This window comes from Lynx rufus, unplaced genomic scaffold, assembly GCF_022079265.1.
Source record: "Lynx rufus isolate CCGP_SWC_20201006 ecotype Redwood Valley unplaced genomic scaffold, mLynRuf1.p SCAF_36, whole genome shotgun sequence".
Classification (NCBI taxonomy): domain Eukaryota; kingdom Metazoa; phylum Chordata; class Mammalia; order Carnivora; family Felidae; genus Lynx; species Lynx rufus.
In genome coordinates, this window is record NW_025814852.1 from 1,258,270 (window position 1) to 1,271,373 (window position 13,104).

The window sequence follows — 13,104 nt, forward strand, 5'->3', positions numbered from 1 at the left end:
AGACCTCGTCTCCAGGTAGTCACGTGCTGGGGTGCTGGGGTCAGGGCCTCCACGTGCGAACTGGGGGACACAATTCAGGCCTGACGCTACCTAACCCTCTTTGTTGTCCCATAAAGAAAAGCTTCGGGCCCTCCAGCCCCCGTAGGGACTCTCTAAGCCCTCCCTGCCCTAAACATACAGTGGTCTCTTCCACGATGGCATGCCACCACCCACGGGGGGCAGTTCCCCCTCCAGAGCCGCCCACGTCCCCCTCCTCGCTTTTAGCCCTCCTGGCTACTGAGGCACATGCATATTCTGTGAGCTGATCAACGTCTCCTCTGTATTTTAAACCCTTTGCCCTTTTGGGTGTGTATGTCTTTTTCTGGGCTACAATCTTTCTCCATTTAAAAAATCATTTTGGGGCGCCTGGGTGGCTCAGTCGGCTAAGCGTCCGACTCTTGATTCGGTTCAGGTCATGAACTTGCAGTCTGTGAGTTTGAGCCCCGCATCAGGCTCTGTGCTGACAGTGCGGACCCTGCTTGGGATTCTGTCTCTCCTTTGCTCCCTGCCCCTCCCCTGACTTGTCTCTCTCTCTCTCTCTCTCTCTAAATGAATAAACTTAAAAAAATAAATCATTGTATTTCTCAGAAATGACGTCCCGGCTCTCTACAGTACATGGGTCCCAACGTCACTGTGAGTAGACATTAAATAATCATTTTTATTCTTTATCCTGCACGGACCAAACTGGACACTTCCAAACGGCAAGGAGAAACATTTCCCCTGGGTGGTGTGCACGCGCCAGCCCCGGAGGCCAGGAAAGCGTCAGGACGCCCGTGACCCCGGGAACCTGCCGCCGGGCGTTCGCAGGAGCCGGCGGGTCAGAAGTACCGGCGGGAGAGCCGCGTGGCCTTGACCGACCAGACCTGCGCGGGGGGCCGGAGTGCCGCGGTCCAGCTGTATTCGGGAGACAGCAGCTTGGTGGGCTTGTGCGTGAAAAAATACTTGTTCAGGTGCCTCTCGTAGGTGCTGTTCAGCCCATTCTTGTGGTCCTGAGCGACCCCTTGCAGGTAACCTTCGATGAGGGTTAAGACCTCCAGGGGCCTGCCACCGATGACCGAGCCGTCATAGTAGAAGTCCCCCTGCCCAAACGGGATGCACGCTGCCGATTTGGGCCTCCTCTCGTAAGGGATGTCCTTGTTTTTAAAATACCACCAGGCATGGAGCTGAGCCACGGACGCGCCCAGGGTCTCCACCCCAAAGTCGTTCTGGAAGACCCTGTTGACGGTCATGCTGAACAGAAAGTCGACTTCGTCCTCAATGTGCCCTAGTATGTGCTCAGCCAGGGAACTCATGCGTGTGAGGTGAAAGTCACCCCACCGGTCTCCTTTGATGGGGAGGACCTTGAAAGTTCGGAGAGGATCTGGCTCCGGGTCCGGCAGCCTGGACAAGGCGTCCACCATGATGTAAAAGACAACTCTGTAGCCGCTCATGAAGTGCTTGTTCGCTGATCGCATGAACAGCTCCAGGTACTGGTCCGCAGTCCTGCAAAACACACACGCGCACGGAGGAAGCCGCTCCCCGAACGCTCGCGAGAGAGGAACGCACGTTCCCAAACGTCTAACTGATGAGTCACCGACCCTCCAGGACCCCCAGCAGGAAAGGGGAGACAGGCCCGGTCTATAGTTTCGACGGCACTGGTCAGTGAGAAAGGACATATTGACCTGGAGGGTCTGGGGAAAAAAGCCTTTAAGGTTTTGGAACGACTGTTGGGAAGAAAGAAAATGTGAACTCCGTGGTATCTGTAAAAAGGCAGCCAAGTGGCTTTAACGACCCGGCTGAGGAACGAGTCTTTGTTTTTGTTCAGGACAGCCACATACGGTGGTTGTGGGCAGCTACGGGCAGCCTTTTGGAGGTAGAAGGTCCCCGGGCACTCATTCGTATTTTTTTTTTTTTCCAGAATAAAACGGGGCAAACCGATGGCCCCTACCTGCCAGTAGCAAGGACAGCCAAGCCTATGGTGAGGTTCTGTCTCCCGTAGTATCTCCCCAGGACCTGTCTATTGAAGGTGCCTTCCCATATGACTGGGGCCAGCCAGTCCGTGACTGTGACAACATCAGGGCGTTTCCTGTTAACAGACGAGAAGCCAGTGAAGCCGGTGCCCCAGCGGAGGCCGTCCAAGCGACACCGGCTGACGCCTACAGAGCCCTTACCACGTGCCGGGCACTGTGTTGGTGTTCATTCGGTCCTTGCAGTGGTCTGTGCGGGAAGCACAATTATGGTCCTTGTTCTTGGTGTGCAGAAACAGAGGCACAGATCGGTGGAGCGAGCTGCCTAATACCGCAGAGCTGACACATGTGGGTCAGTACGCGAGACCCAGGACCTGCTGCTTTTGTCACCACGCCACCTGCCTCTGGGCCCAGAGACGACCTCCTCTGAGCTCTGGCTCAGCTGAACTGAGGCAGCTCAGAGTCAGAACACCCTCTGGTATTGCCTGAAGCCAGGGCTGCACGCACACTACCTCTGCGTCCCTATGCTTTATCTTCCCTTCCTCCTCTTTTTCTCTCCCTCCCCTTTCCCTAGAAGATCCAGAAGGTGCTTTCTCTAAACTTCCCCCTCTTGCATTAGGTCCGTTAGTGCAATCTGGCAGAAATAAAAAGTCTAAAAAGGAGAGAGACGTTAGATGTGCTTTCAGTGACAGCACTTAAAGCATGCAAAGCTGGTTCAACATGTGAAAATCGTTTGATGCACCTGCCATAGCAGGAAATTAAAGAACAGTTGGATGCCCATATCGGTTGACACAGAAAAAAACATTATACAAAGTCCAACACCCATTCATGATGAAAAAAAAAGAAAGAAAAGAAAGAAATGAAAAACTCCCAGAAAAAACAGAAATAGAGGGGAATTACCTTAACTTGATCAAGAGCATCTACAAAAATCCTGTGGCTAACATCACACTCGACGGTGCAAGACTGAATGCTTTCTCACTAAACCTGGGAATGAGGCAGGGATGTTCACTCTCACCAGCTCATAGTCAGCAGAGTTATGTGAATTCTAGCCATTGCAATAAGGTAGGAAAAGGAAATAAAAGCACCAGACTAGAAAGGAGAAGATAATAACATCCCTATAGGCAGATGATTTGTTTACATATAAAATCCTACAAAATCTACCCAAATCTCCTAGAGCTAACAAGTGAAGTCAGCAAGGTTACGGGACACAGGATCAGCACACACACAGAATGAATCCATTTCCATATACTAACAAGGAACATGCAGGAACTAAAATTAAAAACACAATGCTATTTGCAGTTGCCTCCAAAAAAAAAAAATGAAATATTTCGATACACCACTGTACCCACCAGAAGTCCCTGTCCATTCCCCCCCCCCTTCCTGTAACCCACGGCAACAACTAATCCACTGTCGGTCTGTGTAGATTTGCTTATACTGGGAATTTCATACAAATAGAATCATGCCGCGTGTGGTCTTTGGTGTGCGGCTTCTTTCGCTTAGCCTGCTCGTGGGGAGGTTCTGTATTGTAGCACGGATCAGTAGTTCCTTTCTTTTGTGGCTAAATAATATTCTAAGGCATGGATTTTGTTTATTCACTTGTCAGTCGATGGACGTTTTAGTGGTTTGCATTTTTCGGCGACTATCAATGGTACCGCTATGAACATTTCTGTGCAAGACTTTCTGTAAACATACATTTTTTTTTAATTCTCTTGGGTGTGTACCTAGAGGGGAAATTTCTGGGTCATACTGTAATTTCACGGCTAACTTTTTTAAGAACTGCCAAACGTTTCCAAGCAGCTGCATCATTTTACGTTCCCACCAGTAGTTCGCGAGAGTTCCAAACTCGCTGCTTTCTCACCAACATCTCCTGTGGTCTAACTTTCGGAATCTAGTCATCGTGCAGTCTTTACGCATCGTAGGGTGTGAAGTGGTATGTCACCGTGATCTGGATTTGCATTTCCCAGATAACTAATGATGTCAAGGATCTTTTCGTGGGCTTATTAGCCACATAGTCGAAACAGCTGAATTAAGTCTTGGGGCAACAAAAGCAAAAGCAAACAGCTGGGACGACATCAAACTAAAAAGCTTTGGCACAAAAAAGGAAACCGTCCACAGAATGAAAACGCAACCTACTGAATGGGAGAAGATATTTGCAAATGACATGCCCGATAAGGGATTAATATCCAAAATAGTTTTAAAAACCCATACAACTCAACACCAAAAAACAATCCAGCAAGAAAAATAGAGGGGTGCCTGGGTGGTTCAGTTTGTTAAGCGTCCAACTCGATTTTGGTTCAGATCATGATCCCAGGGTCGTGGGATCAGGTTCTGTGCTGGGCACGGCGCCTGCTTATGATTCCCTCTGCCTCTCCCTCTGCCCCCCTGCCTCACTTGCGCACACACTCTATCTGCCAAAAAAAAAAAAAATGGACAGATGGGGGCACCTGGCTGGTTTCATCAGTACAGCGTGTGACTCTCCATCCCGGGGTTGTGAGCTGGAGTTGGGCGTGGAGACTACTTAACAATAAAATCGTTAAAAATAATAATAATAATAACATAATTTTAAAAAGTTAAAAATGGACAGATGACCTGAACAGACATTTCTCCAAAGAAGACATCCAGACGGCCAACGGACACGTGAAAAGATGCTCGACATCACTCATCACCAGCGAAATGCGAATCAAAACCAAAACGGGGTATCACCTCACGCCTGTCAGAGTGGCCAGTAGCGAAAAGACAAGAAACGACACGTGTTGGCGAGGATGTGGCCCCAAGGGACCCTCAGGCCCTGTTGGTGGGGACGTGAGTTGGTGCAGCCGCTGTGGAAAACAGTACGGAGGTTCCTCAAAAAAGTCTAAAACAGAAATTTCAAAACAGAAGTAATTCCACTTCTGGGTATTTACCCGAAGGCAACGAAAACACTAATTCTAAAGCTACATGCTTCATCATGTTTATAGCAGCATTGTTTACGACAGCCAGGGTGTGGAAGCAGCCCGGGTGTCCATCAGGAGATGAACAGAGAAGATGTGGTGTGTTCACACAATGGGGTACTAATCAGCCACAGAAAAGAATGGGATCTCGCCATTCGTGATGGCACGGAAGGAGCTAGAAGGTATTGTGCTAAGCGGAACAAGTCAGAGACAGACAAGCACCATGTGATTTCTCTTATACATGGAATCTGACAAAACAAATGAACAAAGAAACAAAAAAAACAGACTCCTTAAATGCAGAGAACAAACCGGTGGTTGCCCGTGGGGGGGGGGGCATTGACAAAACAGGGGACGGGGAGTGAGGTACAAACCTCCAGTAATAGGAAAAGCAAGTCACAGGACGAGAAGTACGGCACAGGGAATACGGCCCACGACACTGTACTGAGTCTGTAAGGGGACGGTTGGGGCCACACGGAGGGTGGGGGGGTGGGCACTTTTGTTGTCTGCTCCGGGGGCAATGTCCCCCATGTACAGGCCATACTGTCTTTTTCTCTGTCTGGTAATTTCAGGTTGAGAAACGGATCATTTCAAGAATGTGGCAGTCTAGAAACCTGATTCTTTCTAACTGACCAGGGATTTCAGCGAGACCATAAATAACAAAGAAAACAGACTTTAGGGGGCTCCTGGGTGGCTCAGCGCGTTAAGCGTCCGACTCTTGATTTCGGCTCAGGTCATGATCCTGGGGTCGTGAGACTGAGCCCCGAGTCGGGCTCCACGCTGAGCACGGAGACTGCTTAAGATTCTCTCTTTCTGTCTCCCTCTGCCCCTCTCCCCCACTTGTGCTCTCTCTCTCCCTAAAATAAAAAAAAAAAAAATACAGTCTTTATAAAAGTCATTAAACAAAGGACCGTAACGACATAACGAGAAACAGGAAACATACCCAGGGTGGGGGGAGGGAGGTCTGGCTCAAGACTGTCGCAGAGCCAGAGAGAGCACCCAGTCCAGGGCGAGTTATAATGCCGGAACACTTACTTTTCTTACTGAGTGTCACCTCTTTCTTTTTTTTTTAAATTTGAGTTGGACGCTTAGCCAATTGAGCCCCCCAGACGCCCCTACGCCTGTCTTCTTTGACCTAATGGCTCTGTCTTGGGGATCTGTCCCACAGATCAACTCACACGACAGTTGAAAAGATCGACGTCCAACATGTGTCGCTGAAACATCATTGCAAAAGCCCCAAACCGTAGACAATCTAAAACCAGTAGGGAGTAGGGTGAGTGCCTGACGGTGCATGGCCCTGAAGTCCAACACTCCTTGGCCGTTACAGACGGGGATGGGGCTCCCCAGCGCGGGTGCCAAAATATAGAGGGGCCATCACGGCATCTTCAAGCCACCCCCAAAGACAGTCTGTCACTCACTACGCCAAGACGGTTAAACCAAGTACCGCGTGTCCATATCGACGGCCTTAAAAACTGCAACTCTGGCCGCAGGAAGCCTCCCGGGGCAGCTATGATTGGGTGACCAGGAGAGGCCTATGGCTCCAAACTGGGCATTATTATCCTCGTGCGGGGGTGGGCATGTTCATTCTTACCCAGGATGAAACCAGTCTGAGAGCCTGAGTTCTTCTGCGGGAGGCCTGCGAGCAAAGGGAAAACCGAGTTATTATAAGTCACCCATCCGTTCAGCAAATATTTACGGAGCTCCCGCAGCGTGGCGGGTGCCGTCCGGCACTGGTTCCACGGCTGTGGCCCTACAGCCTTCACACTGCCCTGGGGGAGCTGAGGAGGCGACCAGGGGCCCCCAGGCTTAGGGGCTGCCGGTGGGGACAGGCTCTGGGTATGTAAGTGGTCCATCCGACCCGATTTGGAGGTCAGCCGAGCCACGTGGAGAGGAGTTATCTCCGCGCGTCTGGAAGGGGACACGTGGTCAGGAAGAGGGGCAGGGCGAGGAGGCGATGGCCACAGTGGGAAGGCAAGAAAGGGCTTGTCCGCGTGTTGCTGACTTGTGCGGATTCAGCGCCCTCGTTCCCCGCGGAGGGGCTTTGCCATGTTAGTGTGAACGGGCTGGAGAAGGAGTCAGTCGTCGTCTTTGGTTTTCATCTAAGTACGTGATTCACCTCGAGTTCTGTGGTGCTTTAACGAGCGCATTAGGTGGCTTGCTCCCGTAGTGCTGGGACGTGCTGTCCGTAAGGGAAGAAGCTCGAGAGCGCACCCCAATTTCATTATCGGACTCTCCAGGATCAGACTGTCAAAATCCAGACGGCCAGTGCCGAGCTGCACTAAAACCACGAAGTGACAAACGGCCAACTCACTACAAAGTGGCCTTTCTTTTAGAATGTCGGTGTCACGGGCTCCTGGGGTCGTACCGAGCGTTGGAGGAGTGGAAGACGCAGTTGGCTGAGGAGGGGGTCCTGACCTAAAGACACCACCACCCGGGAGAGAGGGGCCCAACGCACAGCGGAGCCGGCCTCGTCCCAGGCGGGTGGGGGAGGGGCTGAGCCCACGGGACGCAGGGAAGGGCGCCTGGCTCCCTGCCGCCCCCCCCCCCCCCCCGTCCCCGCCCGGTCTGGCCCGACCACCCACGCTGTGTGCCTACACACCCAGCTGCTTGCAATGCGGCCGACTTTACGGACCCCACAAACCTGCACTGGCGTCTTCTAATCACCGAGCAGCAAACCGTCACATGGACGTGTGGTTCTCCTGGCTTCCCCAAGGGCTCCAGGGACAACAAAGCTTGCGATGTGGGACTGTCATCTCTGTCCTGCTCCCTGAACACCCCTCTCCTTGGACCTGCCCCCACCACACACACACACACACACTTGCCTAACGGAGACGCACTGTGTGCAGAATATTCCCGAGCTGGTAGGCAAGAAAGCTGACTTTCTGGATGCCTCTGGGACTTTCTGTCTCTGGTTTTCCATCCCTTCTGGCTTGACCACCACTGGAACCGCCTGGCTCCTGCTGGCTTCGCTATCAATCTGCAGGGTCTTTTTTTTTTTTTTTTTTTTTTTGGTGAGAAAGAGTGAGTGTGCACAGGGGAGGGGCAGAGAGCGAGCGAGCGAGACAGAATCCCAAGCAGGATCCACACGGTCAGTGCAGAGCCCAACGTAGGGCTCGAACCCACGAACCATGAGATCATGACCTGAGCCTAAATCAAGAGTCGGATGCTTCACCGACTGAGCCCCCAGGCGCCTGTGGGTCTTTATACAACAAAGCTTCTGGCCACGAGATGCCCCTTCTGGAGGGAGGTTTTCCAGACAAGATACACGACCCCCCCCGCCCCCGGGATGTGAGTTTAACATACACCGCGTGGCCTTTTCAGATGGGCTTCCTGTTCTTTGTGACCCGCATTTAAGGCTCACCCGTGTGTTCGTGGCTCCGTGGCTCATCTCTTTTTAGTGCCGCATAACATCGCCTGGTCTGGACGCACCGCACTTTATCCGCTCACCCCTGCAGGGCATCTTGGTCGCTTTAATTCTCAGTAACTGCGAATAAAGCTGCTATAAACACCTTGTGTCGGTTGTTTGTGGACACAGTGTTGAGACCACTTGGATAAATTCTCAGGAGCATGATTGCTAGGTAATTGGACAGACTGTGTTTAGGTCTGGAAGAAGCCGCCAGACAGTCCTCAGTGTGGCTGCCCCGTGTTGCGTGGCCCCTGCCACGAACGAGAATCCCACTGCCCCGCGTCCTCGCCGGTGCATGTGTTGTCGGGTTCGGGATTCGGGTCGTTCTCACGGGCGTGTGGCAGGGGCTCCTTGTTTGATCTGCAATTGTGTCGTGACACACGATGTGCCCGTCTGCTCCCTGCGTAGCTTCTTGGGTGAGCTGTCCTTTCGGATTTGCCGTTTTAATTAGTTGTTTCCTTGTTGTTGAGCTGTAAGAGATCTTTGCATATTTTGGACACAAGTCTTTTATCAGATGTGCGTTTTGTGAGGGCTTCATGTTTAAACATGTTCTTTCTCACAATATGATGCCTTTCCAATAGCTCGTGGGGAGAGAGCCCTGCTCCTGAGGCCGTCGTGAGGAGTGGGGAGGGGTCGAGGATCGGGAGAGAGGCGCCCCCTGGGCCACGCCTGCCGCTGTGGCTCGGACGCCGGTCATCGTGGACACAGGCTGGGACTGTTTGTCTGGAAGAGCAGCCCCGTGCTATCGCCGGCCTTGCTTCCCTTTTCCGTCACGACTTTTATTGTGCAAACTCCCGATGGGCGTCCGCCTCAAGCCTCTGGACCGTCTGCCTCCCCTCCGTCAAGAATGGAAAAGCTCCCAGGAGCAGGTGCTATGGGTCAACGCTGCTCCCTCAGAAACAACCCTTAGCCATCGCACGGTGCTTTGTCCCACGGAGGGAAGGGAACTTTCCAGAGTGTTGTCAACGTCTGGCCAAAGGCCAGCACCCCACCCCATCTGTGCCAGTCACTACGGGTTGTGATTCCCTGGCATCTATTTACCTGAGACGATGCTCCAGCAGCAGGAAGGAAAACACACATGAAACCAGCACCAGAGTCTTTCTCTTCAAATTCATCGTCTCCTGGACGAAAAAGGAGAAGAGAAGGAGATGTCAGATAGTCAACATTCACACGCCTTTGCCACTTGCAACCATGGTTTACAACGTCTAATCCACAGACACGGGGACACCAACCACAGCCCCTGCTTCCAGAACGCTCGGCCAGCAGCACCAGGCCAGCCGGGGTGGGGGTGGGGGGCTCTGTCCTCCCGCAGCTCCTCGGGGCGCCGGGTGCCCCCCCGGGACCGAGTGCAGGGGCCGTGGTCCTCCTCGATTGCTCAGCGAATGCCACCCGCGTGGCAGAAAAGAGACGCAGGAAATCTTCCCCACCGCACAGCTGGGAAAGTAAAGCGAGGTCACGAGAGGAAGTCTTCCTGAACTAGGAGGCGTGGTGTGTCCCCGGAGTAGATCTCTTGTTCTTTTTTCTCGCACAGATAGTAGGATGGCTCATTTGTCCCAAGACTAAATGGGGGTTTAAACAAAAACTGTGAGCCCCCGCGAAGGTCGGTGCTTGTAGACAGGGATTAAAGCCCAAAGCGTAGGCCCTACATTGAAACGTGGAGCTCGGCTCCAGCCAGCTCACACTGGAAGGTTTACGCGGGGTTTCTGTTCACACGTCTGGAGGGTTACGTGGCCGAAGCAGAGCGGAGGCCTCCGATGCCTCACTTCTGAGCACTCAGTTAACGGGCAAGAGGCTCTCGATCCGCGCTGAGCAGCTCAGTCGCCACCAGCCACGTGCGGCTGCTCTGACCTCAGCTGTGCCCCGAGTGCACAAAACACACTGAAGGCAGACGGGGGGGAAAGAAAGGAAGTAAGGGATCTCCTTAATAATGTCACATTGGTAAGATCTTGAAATTATAATAGGCTGGGTCTACCGAACTAAGTGCCGATATGCTGTGAAGATTAATCCACTCGTTCCTTTTAGCTTTGACAACGTGGCCACTAGAAAAGTGGAGGCTGCAAATGCCGTTCTTCCGCCAGACGGTCCGCTTGGACAGCACCGCCCTGGACACGGCTTTCACGCCCGTGACGGGCAACGGGCCACCGCTCGAATTCAAGGGCGTCAGAGATGCCAGGTAGAGGGGGACGGAGGGGTCTCTCTAGCATGTGCCCTGGCGACACCACTCCAAGCAGGTGCCACTGTTACCACAACCCCTCGAATTTTTCCACACCCCCCCCCAAAAGGGTCCCTGTACCTCGGCCAGGAGGATGGAAGAGCCCAGGTGGGTGTTTCCCAAGCATTCTGTCTCCGGGTCTTTGTGAAATCACAGGCCGGACCCCGTGCCCTGCTCTCGGGGATGGTGAGCCTGCTGTGGATGGTGACGTCGGCGGACCCTTTGATGATGCGGACGTCAGGAAGTGACAGTCATAATGATGCACCTGCCAGCAGGGGCTTCTCACGGTTGCCAGACGACGGGACCCGTCCCGTCCGAAAGGCAGAGGATATTTCTGAGTGCTCCTTTGCCTTTCGCTTCCTCCGTTTTCCCTCCTCATTCTCTAGGGACCGACCCTTACCCACCGCGGGGTGTCTTGAATGCTGCGTGTGCTCACCCACACGGCAGAAAGAGCGTGCCCGCTTCTCTTTCTTCGCCCTGCAGGTGACGTCCACCCCAGCCCAGGAGCGCGTCCCTTGTGCTCCCCAGCAAGCCTATGCAGGACTCCCCTCTCCGACCACAGAGGTGACACGTTCCTGTGCCGTGCGGTCTGTCAGGTCCACTAGCGAGCAACGAAATCACAGTCACGCGTGACCCCTGCGTCCTGATCTGTGGTCGTAACATGCGTCTTCCTTTACCCTCCCCTTTGGAAATAAAGGCGTTGTTATTACTGGGAAAGTAGCACGTATGTGTGGCGTCTCCACCCCCCAGGGCTGCGTAACAACTTGTCACCGCAGAGTCGTGTGCCCGCACAGCAGAGGGGGCCCGAAGTGCGGGAAGCAGGTGTGGGCACGGCGTGCTCTCCGGCCTCGGTGCAGGTGGGGGTCCCCGGCGCCCTCCCCCCGCCACTCACAGGCTCCTGACTCCGCCCTCCCGTGGAAGCTTCTCCCGTGTGCCCGAGCTTCCCCGTGGCGCCCCCGACTGCTCACGCCTGTCTCTGCGCACTCTGCCCCTGGGCGGCCGGCCTGGCGTTCTCAGAAGACCCGGGGCAGGGGCCTGCCCATCCCCCAGGAGAAGCGCCATCCGGCGCCCCGCCCCGGAGAGCCTGACCTGGGTGGGCCTGCTTCTCCCAGCAGCCACGGCTGGCCTAGAACACGGATCCCCCCTCTCCCTCCACCGGCCCCGGTGACACTGCCTTCACCTGAAAGTCAAGACCAGCTTTGACTCGTTTTACGTTTTCTCCCAATTTTTCCATTCGAGCAGGTGCTGAGTTCTGTGCTAAGAGAAATTTGACTGCGAAGAAAAGCGGGAGACCGAGCTGCACTTGAGGGCGTGCGCTCGAGTGTGAGTGCGGGTATGTGGGTGTGCACGTGTGTGATGGTGTGTGTGTGCATGTGTGTGTGAGCACGTCTGTGCCCGTGACCGTCCAGTGTCTGTGGAGCGGAATGTCGATGGCCGTGTCCAGAGGCAGAGGCGGCCCGGGAGGACAAGGGCAGTGGGCAGAGGCTGAGGCCGCGGGGGGCCGGGTCTGAGTGAGGGGAGGCTTCTCTCATAGAGGGGAATCCACATTCCACCAGCCAGCGTCCCCCCCATCTTCCAGGGGGCTTCAGGTCCCTGAGCCAAGGGTCAGAGGGAGTCGCCGTCACGAACCGAACGCACCCGCCCCGCCCTCGCACTGCCTCGTGTCCCCGCCTGGCCTTTGCTCAGTGATGGAAAGACTCGTACCTGAGACCACGCCGTGGGGGCAGGACCTTCTCAGAGGAGTCCCTGAGACTGTGGCTGCGGGACTCACCCGGTTTAGGGAATCCCGACTAAGCCCCTCCTCCAAGGACAGCCGGACTTAACATCCTTTAGATCACTTTGTACCTGTCGAGGGACCGAGGGAGGCCGGGTTTGGTCGGAGGGAGAAGTCGCTGCCTCGGGGGTGAATCAGACAGGGAAGGGGACCCCTGGGAACCGGAGCCCGATAACGAACAACGAAGCGGAATGGGGGGCGGGGCAGGGACCCGTTACTTCGGGTGCCGTGTTCCAGAAGCCACACACCTGAACAGGACAGAGGCGTGGAGACAGAACCGGCCGTAACGGGGGATGGCCAGGGAGGGGGCCCTTCCCCACGAGGGGCCGGCCAGCAGGCTGGAGGGCAGCGAGCGCGGCAGGCAGGCCCCGGTCACCACCACTACCACCTGCCTGGTCTGCCTCCCCCTCTGCCAGGAGAACCCCTGGGACCCGGCAGGTGCTCAGTGAAACAAAAGTACCCCATCAGTGCATACGCTGAGACCTGGTGTTTTACACAGGATTGGGGGTCCCACGTCCTGCTCAGTCCCGGCCCCCGACCACCAGCCAGCCTTGTGCCCGCAATGCAGCACAGGGAGACGGGGGTCCTTCCACCACTGCTCTGGACCCTGGCCGGGAGGGGGCAGGGTAGGGGTCAGGCCCACATCTGTCCGAACCCCCCTCTCTGTTCTCCAGACCCCAAACCTCAAAACCTCTGTCTCGTTCCGGCCCCTCTCCTGGGATTCGGCACTTCCTGGGCTCCGTGGACCTTCACTCCGAGTCCACGGTCGCATCGTCACGGCCAGGACGGCCGCACAGTGT

General features: G+C 54.7%; 1 protein-coding gene across 1 annotated transcript; it reads right to left on the minus strand.

Moving 5' to 3' along the window:
* Positions 1 to 857: 857 nt before the first annotated feature.
* On the minus strand, positions 858 to 9,433 carry GLT6D1 (glycosyltransferase 6 domain containing 1). The gene is made up of 4 exons (XM_047093710.1): positions 9,360 to 9,433; positions 6,504 to 6,548; positions 1,967 to 2,104; positions 858 to 1,521 (listed from the first exon to the last, which is right to left on the minus strand). Exons 1-4 carry the CDS (start codon positions 9,431 to 9,433, stop codon positions 858 to 860), a joined length of 921 nt encoding a protein of 306 aa, XP_046949666.1.
* Between the last annotated feature and the right edge of the window lie 3,671 nt (positions 9,434 to 13,104).